Source organism: Drosophila eugracilis, unplaced genomic scaffold (assembly GCF_018153835.1).
Source record: "Drosophila eugracilis isolate 14026-0451.02 unplaced genomic scaffold, ASM1815383v1 contig_367, whole genome shotgun sequence".
Taxonomy (NCBI): Eukaryota; Metazoa; Arthropoda; class Insecta; order Diptera; family Drosophilidae; genus Drosophila; species Drosophila eugracilis.
Window position 1 is genome coordinate 3322527 of NW_024573224.1, and position 26196 is coordinate 3348722.

The following is a 26196-nucleotide window of genomic DNA, read 5'->3' on the forward strand; positions in this document are numbered from 1 at the left end:
GTGTGCACTGAGGGGAAAAACTTGGTCTTTGGAAAAATATAAAGAAAAGGAAAACTGGATTTTTAGATAAATATTCGGAAACTAAAAGCCACCTTATCTGGAATTCTATCATAATATAATCATAATATATTTTTTTATAATTTATTGTTAATATTTTATTATTTATGTTTAATAAGAAAGTATTGTCAGATGACCTTCCAATTTTTCCCAGTCTTAAAAATCACTAAGGAAATAAAAATCATAGATTCTGCTTAAACTCTCTACTCCATAAAAAGCAATGTTTTTTGGATGGCATAAAGTTTTAGGTATAAGGTATAAGCTAGATTAGTCCAATAAAAGACATAGAGATTAGTTCATAGACATAAGCCATAAATAAAATTCTATAAAAAATCATATAACAAACGTCTTTTGATTGTAAAACATTACCAATGATCAAACTTAAAGCTATAATCCTTAAACTTACTACAAGAAATATAAATATTTTACTCCCAAAGAAGTTAGTTAACCTTCGACTTACTAACATTCTTCTAACTAAGAAACTCTAACTAAAAGACAGCAATAATATTATTTAATATATTATATATTCCCCGATTTATATAAACCTTTTATTAAACCCCTGAAAACGCATTTCTTTCGAGTGCTGCGAGAATTCTATTGGTATTGGACAGCGTTTCGACTGCTGGGAGCGGGTGGTTTTTATTCCCGGCTTTTCTTTATGGCAGTTTCAGATGCTGCCCTTGGTTGTTTTTGTTGTTGCGGTGATTGGTGTTCCATGCTGGCAATGCGACAAATTCCACGCTCAAATGTTCGACACGCGCCGGCGCAGTGGCCCAAAAAAGGCCACTTTCGGACCATTGTGGACCAGCAAGCAGCGTAAGGACCAAAGAAGCTGAGCTCAGACAAAGTGGCCAAAGGATGCCGGCAAAGCGGAAATGTTCAGTTCATTAGCGAAACGTGCGCGTCGTGTAATGGACGTGCCGGCTCCGGATACTAAGAATCTTTAGATGTTCAAACGGTTGGTAGCACTCGCTTTTGGCCATCTCATCTCGGTTGTAAAGTAAAGTGGTTAAGTGACTGAGTGAGTGAGTGAGTGAGAAGAGCGCGCGCGCGACTTGCAACTTCTATTTGCTATTTCTTTTATTGGCCAAAAAAAAAAAACAACAACAACAAAAATAAGAAACGGTTAGACAAAGCCAAGTGCGAAATTGCCAACTTGGCGTCGAGTAATTAAATAATTAATTGAACCGAACAAAGGAATTTCGCAAGGCAAAAGCGAAGAGGAACAATTAACTGGCTTTAATTATAGGAAAGGTCAATACTCAGAGACTACGGGAGTCACGCACTTTTGCTTAGGGAATCTGTAGTTGGCCAAGAACCGGTTAACCAGTTGGCCAAGCCAAAAATCCAAAATCCCCCAGCCATATTTGTCATGTGTGTGTGTTTGTGTGTGCGTGAAGCGCCTTGTTTAATTAGAAGTCGACACCTGTACTCCAAATGGCAGTACTCTGCATTTTGACTGGGTTCCTTCAGACGCTTTTCTTTTTTCTCTTTTGTTCTTTTTGTTTTTTTTTCTTTCTTTTTGTCTTTTGGCCCAAACCGCAAAGAGCCGCTTGATGGCCAACTGACTGACTGAAGCAGCAGCAAGAGCAGTACGAGCACTACGAGCAGCATCCACTACAGCATCATCGTCATCATCTTTATCATCATCATCATCATCATCATCATCATTATCAGCGTCTTCGCCATCATCGACTTGGCCAATTCTTCTTCTTCCACTTTTGGCCATGACCAAGACCACGAAGTTGCCAACGAAGACCAAGAACTTGCCGAGTTGAAGAGCGTGTGAGCCGAGAGTCTTGCTTTTGCTTTTGGTTTTGGCCAAAGTTACATGCTCGCTGAGCAGTCGACGTCGCTGTTTGCGTCGCTGAAGCCGGCTTCAAGTTGGCAGCAACTCCGCTGCTGCAGTGCCGTCAACGCCAACGCCAACGCCAACGCCGACGTCGACCGCAGCGTAGTGAGATCCAATTGATGAGCAGTTTGCTTTTGCCTTTGCTTTTGCTTTGCTCACCCAGCATTTGAGTGTGTTTGTAGTTTGGGTTCTTAAAACGCTCTCTTTCGACGACGTCGCTCTCTCTCCGCTGCAAGTTGTTGCTACTGCTTTTGCTGCTTTCGGCCTGCGTCACAGCCAGCGTCGCTGTCGCTGGCTCATACCTTTGATTTTCAAAAAAAAAAAAAGAAAGAAAAAAAACAGAAAAGAAAAAAAACCGCCGCGCTACGTAGGCTATATAAATAAGCAGCGAGAAGCTATTGGGTCCGAGTCTCTTTGAATTTTATGAAGCGGTTGTATCTTGGTGGTGCCCCAAGCAGCCGAAACGAACCGCCAACAGAACCATCTCAGTTGGCCAAAAACCATTCTTTTGCCTTTTACCTCCAGTGGATTACCTTTGCCCTGACAAACGAAATAAAAAAAAATATACAAAAAAATTTATAGAAAAAAAGATAAAACAAACTGACAAGTGAAGATATTTATCGAGTTGAACAAACCCATAAAGTGCGCGAAATGTTGAGCTACGTGTAAAAGCGATTTAAAGGATCCTATAACTCTGTGAGATACAAATCAAAGATACAAATCGAGAAAGAAAGTGGCTAAGTGATCCCAAAGAATTCGGAGAATTCTAAACGACAAACATAAATCGTTTGGTTGCTCGAGTGAGAAAGGTGAGTTTCGAAAGTAGCGAGTGTCCTTTTTGGGCAGGACATTGTTTGTGGTTAGAGATTGTGAGTTAGAAGAAGATTTACTAAGGGAAATCAAATGTGTGAAAAGTGCTGAATGAAAATTTTAATGAGCTCTTTAAGTTCTATTTTTTAAAACTCAAAAGAGTCCTGAATTTGCAAAATAATTTGTAATAAAAAGTTACTTGATTAAAATTGGCTATAGATTGGCTATAATTAAGAAATCAAAATTTGTCTTTTTAGTGCAATTTATTTGCAAAATAAATCTTTTTTATTTTAAACTTGTAAAGAGTTATTTTAATTCACATTCTATTAAACTAATTTTGAAAAAACTAAACAAAATTCATGAATTTTATACTCAAAATCTTTTAAATTTATTTTATTCCCCAAAAGTTGTAATTTTTCTTTTAAAAATAAATTCCCTCAAGTTAAAGGAAATCATTAACAAATTCTGTATTTAAGTCAAAGACTTTTCATATTTATTTCTTAAACATTTCAAAGCTATAAATTCAAGATCCTCTACTCATTATTAATCACTAGCCAACATGACTAGCTTCAGCAAATTAGAAACAACTCAGCGCCAACTTCTATTGCCAATAATGATAATTCATCTGCGGGTTATTTAAACCGGTGTTGATGCACATGTGTGACGTGGTTGTGCAATTGCTTAAAGCCCGATTTAGTAATTATTCATTTCCGCGACATTTTCCCCATTCGATTGCGAATACCCCCGAACGACTGGGGTGTCAACTCTTTCTAGGGCAAAAACCAGACCTCCCATTATGGCCATTTAACAGAACGTTGCAATGACCAAGGGGGGTTGACTGTTGAGCGCCTGCATAAGCCGCTTTAATCTTTACGGCTGCCAATTAATAAAAATTAATTTGCTTACAACCAAATTAAAGCGAAAGCCAACCAGGCGTTAAAACGGCCTCAAAGTTATTCATTCATAAAAATAAAATACAAAAAAAAAAAGAGGTTCCGTTCGGCTCGACGGCTGCTGGTGCAAATTGCAGCCATTCAGTCGGTGGCTGGCTCATTCATCCACAACTGGCTGCTGGCTGCTGGCTGCTAGCTGCTGCACCACTGCTCCACCGCACCACTGCACCACTGCACCGCTAACGTAACTGCCACGCGCCGAGGCCCAGACTGCCTTTTGGCCTTTTGGTCTCTTGGCCATGGCCATTGTGCAAATAGTTTCCGCATGCACAGGCAAAAATGAGTTCTCCAAGGAATTAATATTTAAAAAACAGTTTTTCCAGGATTTCCCTTTTTAAGTTCTACAGGAAGTTTGGCAAAAAATTGAGTTAAAAATTTCTAGAATAATTCTTAAGCCTTTTCTTTTTCTAGAACATTTTTATTCATCTTACTTTTCAGAGAATTTCTTCTTAAGCTTTCTTCTATGTAAATTATCACTAATTTAAAAACTTTGCAAATAGTTTCCCGCTTGTTTTCTAAGCGTAATTTATGAAAAGCCTGTGCTCGGGGCCGAAAATTTCCAGAGAGAGAACGGCTCTAATTAGAATTTATGCCCACACCAACTGGCGCGGAGCTTTAAATGGCCAGCAGGCAAGCGTCGTCGACATTTGTCAAACTCGTAAAAACTAAAATTGCCCGAATGTAAAAGCTTTTAGTTAGCCATAAATAATACAAACTATGGCTCTGAACAACGAGCCCGACGAGACCTCGCATGAAAACGGTCGGCCCCATGAAATGAAAGCCAAAAACGATATATTTATAGTGGTTACCAGTGCAGGAGGTGAGGATGGGTTCTTGGTCCAGGTCCTGGTCGTGGTCCTAGACCTGGTCCTGGTTCCCGCTTCCTTTGGCCGGGGGCCCAATAAAAAATGCAAATAAAACGCTGCCGCAATATGTGACCATCGAACCCATTCCCTTTCTTTTTTTTTTTAGCTTTTCCCCTTCGACCAACTGGCTGGCAAACATTTTCAACCTGAAATGACTTTGAGTGTTATTTGGTTTGCCAGAGATTTCATTGGCAGCTGGCCAGAGTCTGACATTTAAAGGGCCCTGACCATGACTGGACTCCGCAGTAACACAGTAACAGCAACAGCAACAGCATCAGCAGCAGGTGTTTGGTTGTGGCTCCCAGTTTTTTATTCGGGGATGTCCATGTAAAAGTGTCCCTGTTCCTGGTGGTCGGAAATAAAATAAATAAAATTCTGATCCGTTTGGAGCGGGGAAAGCGGGCTGCGAGCTGCTAGGCGGAAGGGCAAATTTTGACATTGGGGTTTTGTCTGCAGCGGCGCCAGCAGGAATACAGATTTATTGATGAGCCAACAGGAAACATGTATCGGAAACGTAGTCTAGTTGTAGTCGTAGTTGCTGCGGCTGCCCCATTCCGATTTGCTTTCTGTGGTTTCAGCATTTTTTCACATTCCATGCCACATCTGCCGTTGCAGCATTTTAATTAAAAATGCCTCAAAATGTCTCTCATGGAGTCGAAGTCAGGCAGTGCCAATAATGACATAAATGCCTCGACTTAGGGCACTTTAAGCCATGTGGTTTCAACCGTTGCGGTTGTGGATTCAAGAAAAAGTGAAGTCTCCTCAATGTGGCGAACTTCCGTTGCCTATAGGAGAATAGAGATAGAAAGATAGATAGGCAGAAACTTTGTTAGAACTCCATCAGTCACAGGGGAGCAAATCGCATAGTTCGACAGTTGGTTGTTTCCTTGGGAGAAGTTTTTACGAACTTATCGCTGGCACACGCTGCGTATGCTTAACTTCCCTTCCACCTGCGGGTTTGATGAACTGTAGCAGATCCGTGACTTTCCATAGTCACTTTCAATATTCATGTCTTTTGTTCAGACGCTTTCTTTGTGACTCTGTGATTTGTGAATTTGTGATATATGAGCAGGTTGTACTGAGTTGGCCCAAAGTCTTTTGGCTAAGAAAATTATCATAACAATTAAAAGAAGCTGCAGCCAAGTTTATTTGGCTGCTTCTTGGGCTCTCTTGCTCTTTAACTTGTATGTTAATTTATTTTAATTTTCGTCTCTTGGAAGAAGAAAGATTAAAGCAACTGCGGAGGACAGCTCCCTCCGCGTTCTGCCGAAATGCGCAGAAAAAAAAAAAGTCTTTAAAATATTTAATTGGCTGCCATGAAGCTACTATTTTAAGTTATGATGCGGGCCCGGCACACCTGAGCTCTGACATCAGCACACCAAGAATACCATGATACCATGATACTAACATAACATCATAAGATCTGAAAAAGAAAGGAGCCGAGAACCAAGAACCGGACAAATTACATAATGATAGGCTGGCCCAGGCTAATGTCTCATTGTTGGGCTCCCATTTTGCCGTTAGGCAAGTGAAGAGACCACCAGAAGCCAGAACCTGAAAGACAGGAGGCGGAAGAGGAGGAGGAGGAGGAGCAGTAGCGTCCCATCACATCGCATAATTTAATTAGACCCACTGTATGCAAATGATATGCTGCGCTAATTGAGTGAAAAGCTGTGCGAAAGCCTAATGAGCCGAGGCCGGGTCATGCATCTCGTATCTGCCATCTCGCCGTATCTGGTATCTGCCAGATGCAAGCCACTCCGGGCGTGACTGTCACACTCGGTTATCAGTTAATCCGATTACGACCATGTCTGAACCTATAACACACAAAAAACAGGCCCTGTCGATGGCCAATATCAGGGTTTCATGGCTTTAAATATGCTGAAATTATGTCAGACCTTTCTGAGAGATGAACTTTTTCTAATTGGTAAGTTTAGTTTGACTTATAAAGAGGATATAGAGATTTATGAGCTTTAATTTCTTACAGAAACCAAATCAAAGCACCTGTTTAACAATGGCTTAGATCATAACTTAAGACAGACCCCCCATAGTTAGTTTACTTTGGCTATTAGTTTGTTTTTAAAATTAGACAAATGACACATGTATAGCAAGCTAATGGCTTTTGTGTTTTCCTCTGCTAAATATATATATATCAATATCCATTAGCCGTTTTGATATATTATCTGGCTAACTTGAGATAACCGAAGATGCATGTTCAAGAGATCGACACAAGCAATCTTAACAAATTAAATTTTGATTTTATTTTTGGTTTTCGCCCATTTTCACCTTGTCCATTTTCTGCTCACAACTCAAAGACACTTGAACGAAACCAAACCAAAGCGAACATCATTCCCGCAAGTCAGTTTTTAGTTCTCTTTTTTTTTGTGTGCGATTTTAAAGTTTAATTGAGTAAATCGGTTTATGTGCGGCATTAGCATTGTGACTCTTTCTGTGTCCCCATGGACCCAGCTCTCCGGCAAAGAAAGTAAGCGCAACTAAGCACATTACGACTAAGCGACGACACTTGTCTCGCATTACGCCCAAGTAGCCAGCCAGCCAAGGTTAAATCGTGGTCTAGAACCCATGGAACTTGTGGCAAGAACTCCGACTTTAAAGTGTGTCGTGGTGGGGCGCGAATTTCTCTAACCCAAATTGTTGTTGCCTCTGCTGGAGTTGCCTTTCTTGATGTCTCTCGGAAGTTTTTGAAGTTGCGCTGGTGCTGGAGCTGCGGCTACGATCTGGTTTGCAACCGATGCTTTCGAGTTCAATAGCCAAAGAAAGTGTCAGACGGTAGAAAGAAAAAGTGTGCGGAACGAGCGGAACCAAATGGCGACATAGATTCCATTGGCCATTTCTTTATAGCTCTGCTGAATCTAAACCTCTAGCTGCCCCCATCTGGTGTATGCGTAATGCCTGTTATCAGCCACAAAATGCATTTGGCAAGTGCCTTTTAATGGTCCATTCGCTGGAGTGTTAATGCAACCTAACAGTCATTTGGGTAAAGGATGGGCGTAACTCTCTGGACTGGCCATTTAAGCCATTCCGAGGTCCATTAACTCGTGCCTGCTCGAAAATCCCTGGAAGGCATTTTGGCATGGAGCTCTTAGAGCTCTAGAAAATATAATTTGATTCAATTTCAAATGGCGAGCATAATGGCCAATAAGGCCAATAGAGTAAAGTAGGGCCAAACATTCAATGCGGTCAAGGTGTCAACGCGCACGATGGCCAATACTCTGTTTGTTTGTTGCACAAATTAAATATATTTTGCCGGTTATTATCGGCGACTACTACTGCTGTCCCAGCTGCTGTTGTTGGCCCCGAAAACGGGTCTAAAAGATATCCAAAAAATAACAGTTATGGGGCCAGCACAATTAAGTCAACGGTGCGCCAGCAAATATCAGGGCCCAAAGCCAATAAATTAATTCAATCGCCCGGGCCGGCAGCTGCAATTACCCTCAGGCCAGAAACCAAAAAGCCAAATAGGCAAATCAACTTGGCCGTTTCTTCTCCATGCTTCGAGATCGAGAAATTCTTTTCTTTCTTTTTTTCTGCCACTTTTTTGTTTTGTGAGAAAATATGCGAAAAGTCGTCGCCTGTTTGAATGGCCAAAAGAAATCGACGGGGCCGAAAGCCAAAATCCCAAAAAAACATAAAAACATAAAAACTAGTTGAGAGGCCCGCGGGCCCAAAAGACGAAAAAAAAAGAGCGGTGAAGATGTTTCTACGATTCGTGAATGAAATTAATTTCCATTGTATTGGGCCAAGTAAATAAGTAAGCCATAAAAGAAATACAGTTAAGTTTTAAGGCGGCGAAATATTGCAAATGGTTAAGGTATTGGTTGGTTGTATGTGAGAAACGGGCGATAGATGATGATATGGAGATTGATCGGTCGAATGGACTATAAAATTGAGCTCATTATGGGCCTATGTTAGACTTCTTATTGCGGTTCACATAGAAGCTGGCTGAAATCCATAATGAGCTGGAAGCTTCTACGGTGTTTTATTGGCACTTTCCGAATTCAGTTTGATGGCTATATAAATTCCCCAGTCATCAGCTTTCGGTGTTTTGTTTAATCAACGATCATACACAGGAATTTCAGTCACCCGGCTTAGTCACATAATAAAAACCCCGCGAATAAATATAAATCAGTTCAATTAAATGTTGTGTCCGAATAATAAACAGTTTGACCACCCTTATGATGACGACAGTCGGAACTCAATGGTCTGCTATACTATATATATACATATATATCAGGTTTTGTGTGCGTAGATTTCTAGCTGACCCAATTTCGTGGTCTTGACTCTTGTTTTCTTCTGATTTACATTCCGATTTCGATCGATTGTGGGCTCTAATGATCAATCACAACTTTGCTAATCCATTCTCTCTCTCTCTCTCTCTCATTTTAGGTATGTAAACTCCATTTCTGATGACATTCTAGCCAAGCACTGCGAATGGGTGAAAGGTAATTGAGACGTCAGTCTGTCGGCGCGCAGAGAAGTATGCAATGATAAATTGGACAGCAAACAAATGGCTGCACTTTTTGTTCTGCTGCGCTGCTTAACTGCTTCAATTTGCATAAATAAATAATTTAGCAGTGCATTCGTTCGGCGCTGAAACAATAAAAGTCAGCAAATTGAGTCGCGAAATGAAGCAAGCAAGAATGAAATAAAATCAGAGGAAGGGGGAAAAAAATGGGGAGGCTGCACAATGCCATCTAATTTATGCAGCAGCAAGGGAAGCAATCAGAGCAACTCCTTTATCGGTGTAGTCCTGGGTGGCGGGTGGCCAGGTGCGGTAAGGTGCGTGCCTCGACAGGGACTTTGAGCCGAGCCTGATGAGCAGCAGCAATATGCAGCTGCTTTCATCCTTAGACATGGCGCTCATTATTGAAGAGGGCACCGAGCAAGGCACACACACAGGTTGACTATCCGGCACATCCTTATCCTGGCATATCCCTGTTCTGGCTGGGGTTAGCAAATTCCAACGCTTCTGCATTGTTTTGCCTTTGCCACTTGACTTCATTGCCTTCAAGTGTTAGCCCCCTCGTTCCTGTGGCTTTTTGCAACCCTTTCTGTTTTTTTTTTTCTTCTTTTGCCATTTTTCAGTAGTCAGCTTAAAGCCCACGTCGAGTTGAGATCAGAGCCGGAGCTTCAATTGAGTTGGAAAACAATACGTTTGCCTTCTAATTGAAATGCAAAATAAATGTTTTGCCATTTCCGAGTGGACAGGTCAGCGGCTTTTGTGGCATGAATGACACTTGCAGTTGGCCGAGCACAATGGCCATGAAATTGATGGCAAAGTTGAAATTCGTGTTTAAAATGTCGCTGCATAATTTATAATGGTTGAGAGCGGGGCAAAAATCCATATATCGAGCAGTCAATTTATTTTGGCTCAATATGCAATTAGCTAAGAGTTTGCAGGGTTGAAATCATCCGCGAAAGTAAAGTCAATTTCCAAGCCAATTTGCAGGCGTTAATAAATTGAGTTAAAAATTTTTGAAAAATAAATTGTGAGCTTGATGAAGGCTACCCTCATTTTGGGGTGAAGTTGATTACCCACCAAGAACACTCAGGAAATGATTTAGAAATTCTCTTTTTTATAATTAAAGAAGGAACATAGAGTTAGTAGACTTTTCTCGCAGTGCCTGATTTAGATCGTTTATCAAGCGGGCAGAGTCCGCTGTGGGCGCTTCTAATTAGGTATACGTGTGCTCGATGGCACAGTCATTCCGTCAAGTGTTATGGCAACTATTTATATTTATATACGAGCATCATAATGCGGAAACTCTTACCCGAAAAATGCCTCGCAGTGCCGTCGGTCGGTTCTAAGAACCCGCCTCTGTTAATAGGAATAAAAACTGGTTGGGGTTTAATAGCCCCCCACTGGCTTATTCTTCTGCCAGCGTAATAGCCAACTTGACTAGCCATGAAATTCAATTTCATTTCATTTCATCTCTCTCATTCGGTTATATTTATCTTCTTTTTTTTATCTTTTTTTCTGTTCCGAACATTCTCGGAAGTGCGCAACGCGTGAGGTTTTAACTTTACTTTAGTTTAGTTTAGTTTAGTTTATGATGGGGTCCGAAAAGCCAAAGTGTAAAGTGCAGTAACCGTTGTAAAGGGACTGGAAAATATAAAAAATTCTAGATCTAGATATAGTAGATAAAGAACCTTAAAAAACTAAAAAAAAGTTGTTTGCAAAGGCCCGAAGGCAGCACACCTGCATAACTTTTACCAAGTAAACCACTTTCCATGGCGGTCTTTTAATAGGTTTTTATATCGCTCGAAGAACACTTTCCTTTGTCCGGTGGGGGCATTACCAAACAAATAAACTGGCCCCAAACTGGACTGGCCAAATAAAAGTGAAATTGCTGGGGTAAATTTGTTTTCTCAATGAACTGGAATGCCGGACCAAATCTCACGTCCATCTCTTAATGACGGAACATCATTTTAATTATTTGCCTGCACGTGGATAAATGCCAGCAAAGAAAGGGCAACTTTTATGCATAATTAAGTGGTTCGATGGGGGTCTAAGACCTCCTCCTCCTCCACCTCCTTCTACTCCTCTGATTCGATATATGATGGTAGTTAAGCTGATAAATCGAAACTCGCTGAAGCCTGGAGCACCTGTGAAATTGGTCATAGGACGCAGAGATACCCAAGATCGCCGTCTGTGCTCTTTGGGCGCCGTTCGATCGGTCTGACTCTCAAGTGGGAATGGGCCAGGAATCGCCTTTTGGCCTGGCCAGAATGGGATGCGCTTTTCGGGATTTATTTGTGTGGAAATGAGCAGCTAACGGTATATGAATCATGACTTTGGCAGGCAGCATGATTTAAAACACTCACTCATATGCGGCTGCGGCGGTGGCGGCGTCCGCATTGGTTCTTCTAGGGGTTTAAACTTGGATTTAGCAGTTTGCAGTTTGCAGCTGCAGTGTGAGTGCCATGACTTTATGCTGCAGTCTGGCCTGGTCTGGGCCAGGTTAAGACCACAGCCTTCCCTCGCTGTTTGGCTGTTTGCGCATATTTTAGCACATTTTGCCCTGTCCAAGTCGAAGCCACCAAAGCTCCTCGATCGGCATCGCGACGCGACTTTGTAGCGCGTAGGAAAACGTGCGATTTCAAGTTGACAGCACAGCTATGCCATATGCTATATGCTCCTATAGGCTGTGGCTCCATATGCTATAGCTATGTGCCAGCTATATGCCTTTAACCCGAGCCGGCCCATCCTCTCTGCCAGCGGCTCAGGAACTGGCTGGGGCACTGGCACTCTGACTGTCTGCCTACCTGAAATCAGCTGGAAAAGGCAACGTTTTTCATTTTCTACATTTTAATGCAATTTTTAATTTATTTGTTTTGCCGAGGCAGCGACAGAGACAGGGACAGCGACTTCGACTTCGACTCCAGCTCTAGCTTTAGCTTCAGGTCCAACTCCAGCTCTCTATCGGCGGACAACAACGCATGTATTCCTCATTGATTGGCATTTCCTGGTTGGCAGCATTAGACTGGCCAAGTCAAGTGAATTCCTCGAAGCGGCCAAGACCAAGGATGAGACCATTGGAGCCCACAACTCCAGACCCAGACTTGGTTGTGTTTTTGTTTTTGCTCCTCAATCGGAGAGGGGGTGGTGGGTACATGTATGAGATGCATTGACTTTAAGCCAGTTCGCCCTGGGCATTTGTAATTATCCAACTGGCCAATGAGTCACCAAATGGGAATGATCGATGCTGACTTGCAGATCGGTAGTCGAAAGCAATGAGAATAAACAGCTCCATGACATCACGGCTCTGGCGAAATAGAGTCGCATCCGGGCCTTTCCCATGCCAAGCTATGTAGATGCCATAGCATCCTCCTGGCTCTAATTTTGGCCAGCACTTCACATGCCAAAATTACATGGCCATGAGTAATCACATTAACGAGTCTCGATCCGACAAACGCGCCAAAAACGAGCAAGCTCATTGATCCACTTTTCGCAAAATCTACTCCCAAATCACGTAGCCAAAATGAAAAGAAAGAAAAAACAAAAAAAAACACAAAGCTTTTACGCTTACGTTTATTTGGCTAACTGTTTTTGGACTGGCTCTATTCAAATTGAACGCATATACTGCGGCTTTGGCATAATTAGAACCAGTTTGCTGGGCTAGAAGGCGTTCAGATGGGGCAGTAACTCTCTCGAAAATCATAACTTAAAGATCAAATGATTCACTTTAATTAGATATTTTTAGATAAAGTTCAGTTTTTTTTAGTGAATTTTCTTAGCCAATAGATTCCGCTCGAAACGCATTTATATTCCTTGAGTGTTTTTGACCACCTTGATTCGGCTCTTTCTGGGTTTTATGGCTCAAATTTGCAAATCAATTTGAACATTGTATAACCTAGTCGACTGTGTCTGCCAAGAGACACGTGTAGGCGTCGTTAAGTTTTCGTTTGGTTTTTGGGCCAAACGGTGTCCAATGGCCCAGAACAAGCTGTGCTGCTCTCCAATTCATAATCACGTATGGAAAATCGCGCTGAAAACTGACCCCGAAAGTGCCCCTCCAGGCGAAATGCCTAATTGTGATGTTGATTTTAATTAAGCGAACCGCGCAAAAGGGGAGGCTCATTAGTCACTGGCAAAGCTAGAAATCGCATGCAGCTGCATTTGCAGTTGGCTTTAGTCAGGGAAATCAGAACGCTTCTTCGGCAACAAACTTGACCCCAAGAAAAAGAGAAATTTGTGGCAAGCGAAAAAAATGAGGCTCAAAACAAAATCAGCTCACGATCTTCCACAGTTTCTGTTGCTAGTAAAGCTGTGCTGCTGGGTCACTCCACATATGGCTACTGGCTACTGGCTACTAGCAACTAGCAACTGTAGCTTCTGGTTGCATGCTGGATGCTGCAGGCAAGCACTCGGTAGCCAGAGTCATCAAGATTTGTCACAAATCAAGGCGGGCAGGCAACTAATCCAGTTCAAGTGCCGACTCCGACACAGCGAAAATGGCAAATTGCCGTCGCGCTGCTGGCGGTGGAAAAGGAGTTGCTGTTGCCAGTTGCCAGTTGATGTTGCTGTTGCAAGTTGGCGTTGGCGTTGCAGCTCTTAGATACTCATCACTTGAAGAAAAATAACTAAAAAGAACTCACTAGTTTGGTTTTAAACATATTTCTATCCCGACTCAGTACTATCCAGTTTTTTGCCAGTGTAGGAGTTGCAATCCGTGGAGTCGTGCTGGGCAGCTTCCGCATGCCGACAAGTGACTCACAAGTCGGTCTCCAAAGAAGTTCGGTTTTGGCGCGTTTGTTTGCTTGTTGGCCACTCGGCACCGTTATGTTTGCAGATCGTGCTCGTCTCGCGGAGTGAGCTTTATTAATCTCAAGCCAAACTCCTTCAATTTGGCCGCTGAAGATGTTGCCGACGAAGTGCCACACAAGGTCGATCGGTACTAAGGCCAAGCTCAAATTTGCATGGGGTCGTTGATTTGCATCTAACAAATCTAACAATCTCCCCCAACGATTCCAATCTCATTTCTAACACTCTTTTTCCCGTAATTGTTGCAACAAAATTGCACCGGACATTGAATGCCTGATGCAATTGCAAGGTCGGACATTCCTAAAGGCCAACTGCAAATTGGCCGTACTCCCTAGTTCAAGCCACAACAATTTGGCCAGCAATTGGCCAAAACTATGCCATAGAATCGATAGGCAATAGGCACACGTGTTAGGGTTTACTGGCAGCAGCAGCAGCAGCAACATCAGATTTATGAGGATGACGTGCAAAAGCAAGAACACTGAGAAAAAAGAAGTAGTAAGATCTTATTCTATAGAATTTCTAGAATCTTTATATTTCCCTTAGTGTACAGAACAAAAGCGGGCTCAGTGAAATAAAAATAAAATAACAAAAAATGCAATTTGCAATTGCTGCTGTTGGTGGACCGTTAAATGTGTGGCACTGCGGCGATCGAAGAACACAAAACCAAATTAACGCCAGGCAAAAGCAACACCAACTGCAACAGCAACAGCAACATCCAACTGCAACAGCAATTGCAATTTCAATTGCAATCGAAGAAATGTAATGCGATAAGCTTGCTGGAATTGAGAGAGGGGAACCCTCTCTAGATGGACGCGTGAGGTTGGGGTCAAAACTGCGGCATTCTGATGGGGGGGACCTAGAATGGGGAGATCGCAGGATCGTATCGCTATGTATCAGATCGGATCGGGTTCGAGAACCAAAGACTCCTCTGTGTGCTAAATGTCAATTTGATACCATGGCCAGAATCCAATTAAAGCTCCAGGCCGAACAGTTGCAGCTTGCAAATTGCAAATTGCCATCGATCTATGGCTGGGATCTAGTCGATGTCGATGGGTCGTCGTTAGATGCGTGCGCCAAAGTGTATTTGTGGGTCATGGTACAAATCTCGTGCAGACACACGGACAAGAGACATCGGACACGACAGCCGACACAAGATAGCTCTCTGACAAGAGACACCTTTTGATATGCTAACGAAGGCTTTTCCATTTCCATTGCCTTATGCCTGATGCCTGATGCCCTCTCCTCTCCTCTCCTCACCCAAAACTCGTGCCCCGACTGTCAAAATGCTGCCCATGGTTGGCCTAGCTGGGAAATTTTCCCACCCTCCATTGAGGCCGTCTGCCTTGGTAAAATGTAAATTTTCGTTTGTTCGCCGCTTTGAGTGCCACACATTTATATTAGAGCTATGCCCCAAGCAGCTCAGCTGCAGCTGGGCCGCAATTTGTGCAACTGGGGGGAATATGTATAGAGATGAGAAATGGAGAACGAGAACTGGGAGTTGCAAGTTGCCAGATGCAACTGCCACTGCAACTCCACGCATGCGCAAAGGCAACTCTGCTCCCCTGGCAATTTCCCAGCCTGTCCGCTGGCTACCCTTTGTGGGCATTTCGACCTGGCCAAGAAGTAGGAGTTGCCAGGTCCCCTCCTCCTCCCCTCACTATGCAAATACAGATACCACTTCACGCATGGAGTCTTCTCCTGGACCTGAATACATTTCTCATAACGCACATGGCCATTCCATTGTTGGATGAAGATGCATTGCTAGCCTTGCCCTTGCCAGCATTTCCAAAAAAAAACAAAAAAATAGAAAGAGAAAAATCTTGCAAATTTCCCATGACCGATATACGCCCCTGGCCAAGTTGGCCAAGTTAACAAGCGCCTGCCTCGTTTTGGGTAAAAAGTTTCTATCTCCCGAGTGCAGCAGCTTTTGGCCACTTCATTCACAAATTGAATTTGTGTCACACACATGGCCACTCCGCCAGCTGGCTGGCTGGCTGCTGGTGACCACCCCTTTATTTGGTCTTAACCCAAATACTGAAATGCTCAAGAAATACGAAAGAATAAAAATTGTTTACCATTTAGCTACGGCGGAATAATTACCGCAACAAGTTGCTGCTTACTTTCTGGATGTTGATGTTGATGTTGATGCTTGCTAGTTGCTGCCACAGCAGCAACATGTTGCTCGTGTGTGTGTTGCTAATAGCTTTAGAACAAGTGCCATTTTGGCCGGCAACTAATAGCCAGTTTGTGTCGCTTCCGTTGTCAGTCAGTCGGGCTCACCATCACCATAATCATCAGCATCATCATCATCATCATCATCTTAGCCATCGCAGCAGTGTGAGATTATCATTATTGTTATTGTCGCTCGTCATGTCAACTCGTCATCAACATGCCGCTTCTCTGGCTGAAAAGCAGACGAGGATGCTGATGCTACTGCCTTGGCATTGGGAATCATCCAGCATTCAGCATTCAGCATCTAGTATCCAACATCCATCGTACAGCAACCCAGCAACCATGGAGCAATCTTTCAACCTGGCCGAGGCGGCTTCGTGTGTTGCATATCCCCTTGTTATTTTCGCTGTTGCCACGGCACGCAGCAATGCTATTTGTGGCTCCCGGGGAAGCCCCCCTGCCCCCTGACTCCTGCCATGCCTGCATTTTAATGAGCACAATTCGCGCATTTATGATGAGCCCCAGCCTGAGTCGAGCATTAGCCGATTTTTATTTGCCTGTTTCGTTAGCGAGCGAGTGGAAGCAATCTGCGGCCTGGGCGCTGGGGGAAACTGAAACCACTCGGATTTCAAGAGAATGGCGGAAGGGGAAGCTGGATGGATGTAAGGCCCCCTAAGATGGGGTAACCAGATGGTATTGGTATTAATCCTGTCGCAGGTTCTAGATACCATGGTTAGTCAGGGTTAATCTGATCGATAATCGTGCCAAAGTAGGAGTTTCCAAAGAAGGAAAGTGATATAGCCATCGCTTAAAAAGAAAATCCTGAATAAAAATTTCCTCGTAAAAACCTCCTAGTAGTGTATTCTATTACACTTATTTTGGGCTGAAAATCCTGACATTAATTTCAACACTCTCTGGCACTTTCGACCCCATTGCGCTTAGGTGGAAGTTTTATTGCTTTATGGAATGTATCAAATTGGATAACATACCCAACAGCCACGCCCCCTAACAAACACAAGCACTCAGACCAGCACTCAGCATCCAACCCCTCTAAAAAAAGAAACCTTTTGGGGGAGCAACCCCTCAATGGAATCACGTGTTGCATCTCATGGGACTTGATTAAAGTAACATAAAGCAAATAAAAGCCGACAAGCGAACTGGGCTAATAAATGAAAATATGAAGCGTATGTGTCGCCGGCCATTCGATGCCATTATAGGGCGACAATAAAATAAACCTAACTATATACCCAGCCTGGCCAGTTGTCAACCGATAAGCCGTGATATGTGGCGGTTGCCGCCTGCTAATTATAACGATGGGATCACCGGATCTTCGGATCAGCAGAGAGGGGGAAACAGTCTGGGTGGGGTGGGTTGAGGTGTTGTCCAATTTCTGGAAGTTTTCCTTTTGCGTGCTCGTGACATTTTCAATCAGCAGCGGAAAAACTTGGCAGGATACTTTTGGGCATTCGAGTTACAGATACAAATCCAGCGATTTCTGACCTCTGAAAAAGAGAGCATGAGGAAGTTGCCGGAGGGTTGAGTTGGCGGGACAGGACGGGCATGTCAGGGAAAATTGCACATCTGTCAAATCGGCAAACAAGTGATTTCCGCAAACAATTGAAGAAAAACAGCCAGTCAGGACCAAAAACGAAACGGGACAGGACAGGACATACGAGGAGGGGTGCTGCCAGTGGTGGTTTTTCGGTTTTGGTATTTGGCGGCTCACATGTCAACTCTCCCACCCGCCCCGAAATTTCTGCTTTTCTGCTGTTTGTGCACGTAAATTGCTTTTGTAAGGCCATTGAAAAATTTTCAAAAAAAAAAAGAGGGAAAAGTAAGAAGAAAATAAATTGAGACACGCTGGTTTGAGGGGGCCATGCGGCATGCGCCTTGTCATGCTTTTTTAATGAAGTGCCAGTCGTTTAAGGAACATATTGCCGACCGATTTGATTGTTATTTAAGGGTTAAACGGGCTGTCCGCAAGAATGTCAAACCCATTCCCCCAATGCCAGTCCTTTTGTTAGCACGTACTAAACTCCCGTATCCCACTTTCATCTTCATTGCAGTTACAACCACAAGATGACAAGAAGACGTTCGAGTCCGCCGGGACTCGAGGAGCTGCTGTATCTGGCGCTCGTCCTACTGGCCATGGCCCTGATACCCACACAAGCCGGTAAGTGGTTTATTATGTCAACATAAATTATGTTTAGCCCAGCTATCCAGCTAGCTAAGTACCTAAGTACTTTGCCTGCACAATCCGCCCATCTGTCCTTTCTATTTTGATTATTTTGCCATAAATCGCCTGCAAGTCCATGGATTTTCGCACTAATTAAAGCCATTGTGGCAAATTGCCATCAGCTGGCAACAGCTGCCGTTTTCACTTGACCAGGGTCAGGGGTCATTCTAACTGACACTGACACTGACCGAAAGTCTGTTGCATTTTCATGGGGAGCGAGAAAATCTAATTAGGTACGGCTCTTCGGGGTTATCCCAAATGTCTTTAATTGAAATCGAGTGGAACTGAGCGGAGGCGGCTGGGCCATAATTAAAAGCAAGTGCTAATGGCCTAAACCATCATTACCCGTCAACTGCCCATCTGCATCGACCTCATCTGGCTAAAAAAAAAAAAAAGAACACAGAGAACTGAGCAATGTGTTAACTTTCACATTTACTCGGGCAATAAAAGGCGATGCAACGGTGTCTTCCTGGTTCTTGGGCGTGTTCGATTTAACGACTTGTTTAAACAGAACTTAGACTCAAATAAACCCAAAAAAAAGAGAGAAGAACACTGCATTTTCCACGGGCTGGGCTTTAAAGAATATCGGTCAACGAATGCCAAAACCGAAACGTAGTTACTGCCACTCGAGGGTACCCACCAATCATCCGGTCCATAACCGGAGAAGGCCCAGAGTCAGAGCCATTGTTTAATGGGCTTTCAATAAACAGGCAATGGCAATGGTTCGACAGCCAAAACGAACTGAGAAGAACTCCGGGTATTCAGCTCTATGGACTGACTGACTGGCTGACTGACTGATTTGGCCCAGTCAAAACGATAGGCGACAATAGTCAGCTCGTTGACCCACATTCATGGGTACTCCATGCTCTCAGCTCCACGATACCACGATGCATGCATTCAGTATTCAGAATTCTTGGAATTTTCATTAACACATGTCCGAGCCGACATAGCTGCATATGGAAATGGATCTCTGACAAAGAGGGAAATAAAGTGGAAAAGAATTTTGTGTTTTGTGAATGGGCAAACGAAGAGGCGGAAAGCTGTGGATAGAACCCATGGTGTTTTAAACATAGATTGCCCCGCCAGGGTTTCTCACCTACTTATTGATTATTACACACAGTCACAAATCGGTAACACTAACAAGCCGGGCCAACAAAACGGCCTAATGGACTCGGACTCAAAGACGGACATGGGGCCGCCAGCTTTGGACTCTTTGGGTTTGATGAACTTCGGGGTTGGCGGCATGAGAAGAGTTTCCCAGCAGGGTCTGGTAATTGAATTGTTCCATTATAAATATGAGCATGACTCAACAGATACATTTGTATCTCCTCCAACTATATGTAGTTCTAACTCCGCCGCCGACAGCTGCGAGCCATAAATCAATGGAACTAGCGCAAAATGTCAGATACCATAAGTATTCCTATGCGATGATATGATATATAAACTTGAGATACATACATACTTCACAACAAGTGGCATTTGCGTCATAACAAAAAGCCAAAGCGTCCATCGATCGATCGATCTATCCATCGATCCATGCCAATTGTTTGCGCAGCCATCAAGCTGGAGATAACCAAATTGCTTTTGAGAGTTTGTCGAGGCAACGTTATGCAATTTCAGCTGGCCATCAAGTTCGAGCCTTAATTCAAGCTCAAGGTCGATAAAAACGAGCGATCTTCCCAACCGGTAGCCGCCACACATTATCATTATTTTATAAGCCACGAAGTGAAGACGCCAATTTCAATTTGGCTCGGGCTTTTTTTTTTTTTTGCTCGTTGGGGCGTTTTCATCAATCAACTTTGAACGTGAGTTCGTTTCTTGTTTTTCTCATGCTTATTAAAGAATCTCGGGGAGGGGAAAGAACACCTGCTCTTCGCGGGGTCTTCCAATCTTCTGATTCTTCCAGATTCTTCTTCTACTTTGGACTGCCAATTGACACCTACACCCATGCTGGTGGTCACTGAACCTTGGCCATCCTCCAGCTAGAGCTCCAACTCCAGCTCGTTCTACCAGCTATCCGATTTCGCCACTCAAATATATTTTATGTGGCCCATTGCCAGTTTTTTGAGATTTCTTAATTTATAACCAATTACAAAGGCATTAGTGCGCCGCACGAAGATCTTCAATAGTTTTGTTTATTGCGCATATAAATCGCCGCTTTATGGGCTTCATTTTTATGGCATGGTTTTGCGGAAGCATCTAACTTTGAGGGAGCCCTGATGCGATGATGTTCGCCGATGATGTGCCTAATTAGCTTGTATTAGCCGGGCTGGTGCTCGATGCCGGTTAGAACTTCCAGCCAGACTCCTCCAAGAAACGGCTCAGGTACACAGGTACACATCATTATGGTTTGATATTAATTGCACGACCCGCTGATGTCATCAGCAGCATGCGGCATCATCATCGGGCCCTGAAGCATAAGCGTTAATCAAGATCCAGTCATCGGCTTAGCCACGCGCATATAATTAACATTTCTGCCACGGACCAGGTTCAATGTCAAGTGACCAGGCGGATCCGGCTTATCGGGCTTATCGTGTTGATAGCACCGTATGGTTATGCTGTGACTCTCATCCCATCCCATAACCATGAATGCTATACCATAGCAACGGTTTACCCGGCTTCTTCCTACTCCACCTCCTCGTAAATATTTCATATATGCAAACACTACGACACCGGGGGCCATCCCATTCCATACATTGTCCGACTCCAAGTCCGAGTTCCAAGCTGTTTGCTGTTTGCTGTTTGCTGGGCAAACAAAAAACCGGCCAAAGTCGCTGACCATTGACCGATATGGCGATGATGGCGATGCCGAAGATGTGTTGGCTGCGTGGCTGTGGAATTTCGTAGCCACTTAGAGAACAAGTACGCGAGCCGAAGATCACGAACTTGCGGGCCAACCCGCACGAACCCCAAAGAACGGGTCTGCCTGGGATTTGGGATCTGGCATCTGGCATCTGGTATATCCCCAATAACCAATAACCAATGGCCAATACTCAATCCTTGATCCCAAGACTACCGGTGGCATCTAAACGTGAGATTCGCCAATGGAGGCGGAGAAAACTTTCAACAGTGACACAATTAGAGGCTCCCTCCCACCGAGGGATACCCCCTATTTCGGCTCCCATGCTGACCGTCTTGGCCATAAATAAGCATTTATGTTAAGCGGCCAGACGGCTTTCCTTTCGTTTCATTTAACATCGCGTGGCCCACCAACGTAGCCTCCTCCAAATGTCCAACTATTTGTCAAAATCGTTGCGGTGTGAAGCCAAATCTAAGCTGTGACTGATGGGGGGTACACTAAGAAAAACCTTCTGGCTACTTAATTAAGAGGGTTACTTGAAATATTAGACTACATTATAACTTTTCTCTTAGTGTAACTCCCAAGACTGTCTCCGATTTGATATGATAAATTGACCATGGGCTTGAGACACTCATAAAAGAGGCATTTGTTCGGCTTAAATGCCCAAAGACAGAGCCACTTAGTTAGCGCTGATCCGACCCACGCAATTCCCGCATATATTTTTGAGGGGGCGAGGGCAATGACCAGACCGCCAAAGGGCCACCGAGTTCCGAGCTCCAAGTGCTTCGCTGCACTTGATTCTCCAATTAAATGGCCAGAAGCCGGCAGTAACAGCAGCAGCACCAGCAGCAGCAGCAGCGTGTGAACCAGAATTGGAGGCGGAAACTTGGAAGGCAGTCAGAAGAGTGGCAGGCACAGAGTTTTTTCTGATTTTATCAGCATTAAATTCTCGACTTCCTGCGACAAGGTCGGGGGGCTAATTTCATTTAAGTAAATAAGCTTGCGGTTAACTGCCGGCAATTTGAAGTGTAACGGTAACGTCGCTACGTCCACAACCACAATCACATAGCCGAAAATGCTTTGGTCTAAGTCATGGTGTTACGGCCAAATGGAATTACAATTGCAATTACACAATTTGGCTATTAACGCCTCGGCTCTCTCGGGAGTCGCCTCCATGCCCACCACCTCGTGCACACCTTTCACCTTGACAATGAAATGGTTTCCAATGATTGCTGTAATTTCTATTTGGCTTGGAGAAACCCACAATGGCAGTTTCGAAATGCAAATGAATATCTAGGCTGTTTAGTAGAGCAAAACGCCGGCTCAGCTGGCCCATACGTAATACAATACAAGTTGAGATTTCTCAGGGCGATACAGCACGATATACAGACACCTCTCCAAAGCTATACCAGTCTATATAGCTTGTGTTTTGGTTGTGGTTGTGGATGTGGATGCCATAATCATGGCTCATATTATGTATGCTGTTTCTGCTGTTGCTGTTGCTGCTGCTGCTGCGACTACTGCTGCTGCTATTTCCCTATTATTGTTTGATGTCATTGAACTTGAACTTGTCGTGGACGCCGGCAAAACACCAGTTGGCTATTTCTGTTTTGGCATTTTATGCAATTTCTCGGCGTAAATATGCTAATTCGGATTTGTATAACACGTTGTCGGTCCAAAAACGTGTTCGAAATGTTAATTAAACGGCTAACGCTGTTGGCTTTTATTCATATTTATGGCAATTAGCAGCAGCCCCCTGACCCAATTTGCCATTCTGTCTCTGCTAATTGCCGTTTATGACGGGCGTGGTTGACCAGGAACCGGACGGATTCAGACGGTACTGGATTTGGACCCTTGCCTTCCACTCATTGCCATTTCCCGGCGAATGCATCTCGGCACTCAATTAGACATTCTGCCTGGCGCCAACTGCTAATCGCTGTCTAAGATGGCCAGCACGCTAACAAGCCCAAAAGACAACACAATGATGGCAAACCGATGGTGATGTAATGGAGACGTGGAAATGGACATGGACATGGACGGACACCCGACAGCGCCTGGCCAGTGCAAAAGTTTTCGGTTCGCTGGATGCCCAGAAGCTACACTGGGAAAGGCAAATCTGAATATTCTCATGTGATTTCTAGAGTTTCCCTTAGTTAGGTCTAAGTATAGTGTTGGAGTCACTTCCCAGCCAAGCTTTTTTATTAGAAATTTTACTAGAGGTAACATCATTTATAGAGTCAAAAATCTATCAAAATAGAAAAACCCAAAATTTAAATGCATAATAATTAAGAACTTTCTCTGCAAAAAGTTAAAAAACAAAAATTTCAAAATCGCCAAAAAGCTTAAAATTAGCAAAAGACTTGCCTTAATTTGATAACTTGAATTAATTTGAGTGTAGAAGGAGGGGGGTTGGCAAACAAGACTAACAACGTTGGCGTGTTAGAATTCATTTTGACACTATTAAGACAAAGGCTTCTCGGGTAGCTGATGGTAATTAGCAAAGATAGAGACCAAGATCTAAGCTGGGTAAAGAGATGGGAAGAAAGAGTGATCTCTATCGCAGGTGCAATGACTTGGCTGCCTGGGAGCGTTCTCTTTCAATTGTGTAACCCTAGCCCTAGCTGGTGCTAGCCCTAGACCCTGCCACTAGCCCTATTCTAACGCCCGGGCGGGTTCAATCAACTCGCCAAGCTGGCACTGGCACCTTTACGCATGGCAACCACAGACAGACCAGCGTTACCCATATGGCTACATTGCTCCATCTCCGATCTCCGATCCGAACGTCTCCAACTTCGAGACGGGTCATGCCAAGTCAGACGCTCTCGCTTGAACTAATACTTTGTATAATTATCGCTTTGCTGATCTTCTGCACATGATGTATGGAGTGCCCGTGCGAGCTAGCTAGCTGGGCCATTGAGTTTTATGGCTTTCGGCTGGCTGTGGGACAGAACACGCAGCTTTCTGCAACCAGAAAGAACTTAGAACTTAAGGCAAAGAACCTGCACTATCTCCGGTGTCCGATCATTAGCTAAATGCCATGCCAGCGTGGGAGGAGATACTAGGTACTAGATTTTAGATACTACATACTAGATACTAGTATGCCAGATACAAATCGACTAAGGGAGGCGGGAACTGGGAGCAGGGAACCGGGAAAGTAAAGTCAGCGAGCAATTAGCTCTTAGAGTGGCACTTAATTGAATCGCGGCTGAAGAACAGCCAGGAAGGACACCAAATCGTGAGAGTTTTTCCAGTGCAAATTAATAAACAGTTACGCATGCGCGACGGAAAACTTGTTGTTAGCTGATTGCCGGGAACGGTCTGTTGTTGGTTGGACGGTCCATGGAGGCCTAGGCATCCATCACCTGTCGGTGAAACAGCAACAGCAACAGCAGCTCCATCTCCTTCCCCAGCATCCGTATCTGAATCTGCATCGGAATCTCCCGTTGGTTGAGTCTATTATTTCGGCAATTGCTGTAATCAATGCGCTGTTATCAATAACAGCTAGCGGTGTAATAATTGAATGGGGAGCGTTGCGAAAACTTCTCCTCCCATCCGCCGATTGGGGCCATAAGAATTTGTCTTAAAAATTGCGCAAACAAAATTATGATATATTTGCCCCAGACCAATCGCAACCAGATTCTCTTGAGATTCTGAGCTGGTGAAACCAGAAACTGTGATTAACCAAAGTCTGGTGGAATACTGACAGCCGGACAGATTGATTGCTGGCAGGAGGGAGTAGCCTTCATTAAAGCCATGCAAAAGCCATCAAAACAAATCAAAGGCAGGACACTTGAGCACTGTAGGGCGTTTTACCAAGGATACCTAGGAGGAATCTAGGAACTGTGGGAAAGAATGTTGGCTCGTTCGGCTCCGCCCTTAACTGCTTAATTACAGCGCCCAAGGCCAGACTCATTATTATCTATTAAGCAGTCAGGAATACTAGTTGTTCCACCGACCTGACAAACTGACAAACATACCAAGCTCTGACTCTCTAATGACATCGAATAACCCATCCCAGCCAGCCCAGCAACCGGCCATAAATATGCATATGAGATGGGCTCGAGGAGCCCATAAGCCCATGAGCGCCCGTGAGCTGCTGGCCTGCAATTACAATGTCCACATATAGACGAACGGAATAGGCCTAGACCTCGCCGATATTGCCCTAGCCTTGGTAATTGTTTCATATGCATGCCGGCAGCAGAAGCAGCAAGAACAGCCTTCGACTGGTGCAATTTCATGGCATCCACATCCTCAATCCTCATCTCCATTCCCGGCATCATGACCATCGGGCATAATTTACTTAGAAGGAATCATGGTCTCTAACCAACAGCCTCCACCACCACCAGTTTGGTAATAAAACACAGCGTCACGCCAAGGTAGCGCCCTAGCCAGCCTTCTTAGTCTTTTTAGCCTTGCGCAACTGCGTCCAATTTGGCCGCAATCGAGGAGCATCCAGCACCAGCATCAGCAGCTTCGATGTCTACATTGCTACCTTGTCGCCGACATAATCATGTTAAATTACTCGCAAATTCATTTGCCAGTAAGGCCTCCACCGCCGCTTTTTCAGTTGCAGTTGCAGTTGCATTGTTAGGGCGCCTGCTGATGTTGCTAGTTGCTAGTTGCCCGCTGATGTTGCTGCCTGCTGCTTGCTGCCTGGCGGCTGCTTTCAGCATTGATGCATGGACATGATACGGGCCTGGAGTCTGGGCCTGGGTTCTGAAGGAGCAGCCCAGTCTGTTGTTAGCTTGTCGCTCACTCCATATTGATCTGCTTGGCATTATGGAAATTATGTGATCAAGGCCAGGGAAAATGGAAATTGTTTCTGCAATGGAAATTTGCAACCTAGAGGAGTCTGGCAATTACAGATCGATTTATTGCTCCTCTGCCGTGGGGCATTGTTTTTTCTTTTCGTTTTTCGTTTTTCTTTTTTTGGCTGCATCTAATTAGAAGCCAGATAAACGCAGGCAGGCTGGGTGAGAAATTGCTATAAGACACAGTCGTACTCCTCCTATTCCAACTCTTTCTCGAGGTGGGTGTGGTCAAGAAGTTGTTGATGTTGCAGCTGCAGAATAGCGGTAAAATACAAAAAAAAAGAAAAGAAAAGAAAAAAGAGGCAACGACAACGCATTTGGGGACAACAAGGCGGCGAAGATTTGTGTTTATT

The 26196-nt window shown here is 44.0% G+C and overlaps 1 protein-coding gene across 2 annotated transcripts in view; it reads left to right on the plus strand.

Moving 5' to 3' along the window:
• Positions 1–948: 948 nt before the first annotated feature.
• Positions 949–26196, plus strand: part of LOC108113738 (titin) — a 39115-nt gene continuing 13867 nt past the window's right edge. Inside the window, exons 1-3 of one of the 2 annotated variants that reach the window (XM_041818780.1) lie at positions 949–1015; positions 2435–2718; positions 18063–18169. In XM_041818780.1, coding sequence (XP_041674714.1) covers positions 18076–18169 — 94 coding nt within the window. In that variant the 5' untranslated portion in view covers positions 949–1015; positions 2435–2718; positions 18063–18075. Of the gene's footprint in view, positions 1016–1136; positions 2719–18062; positions 18170–26196 lie in introns of those variants that run through there. The other variant, XM_041818779.1, reaches the window with a different exon arrangement.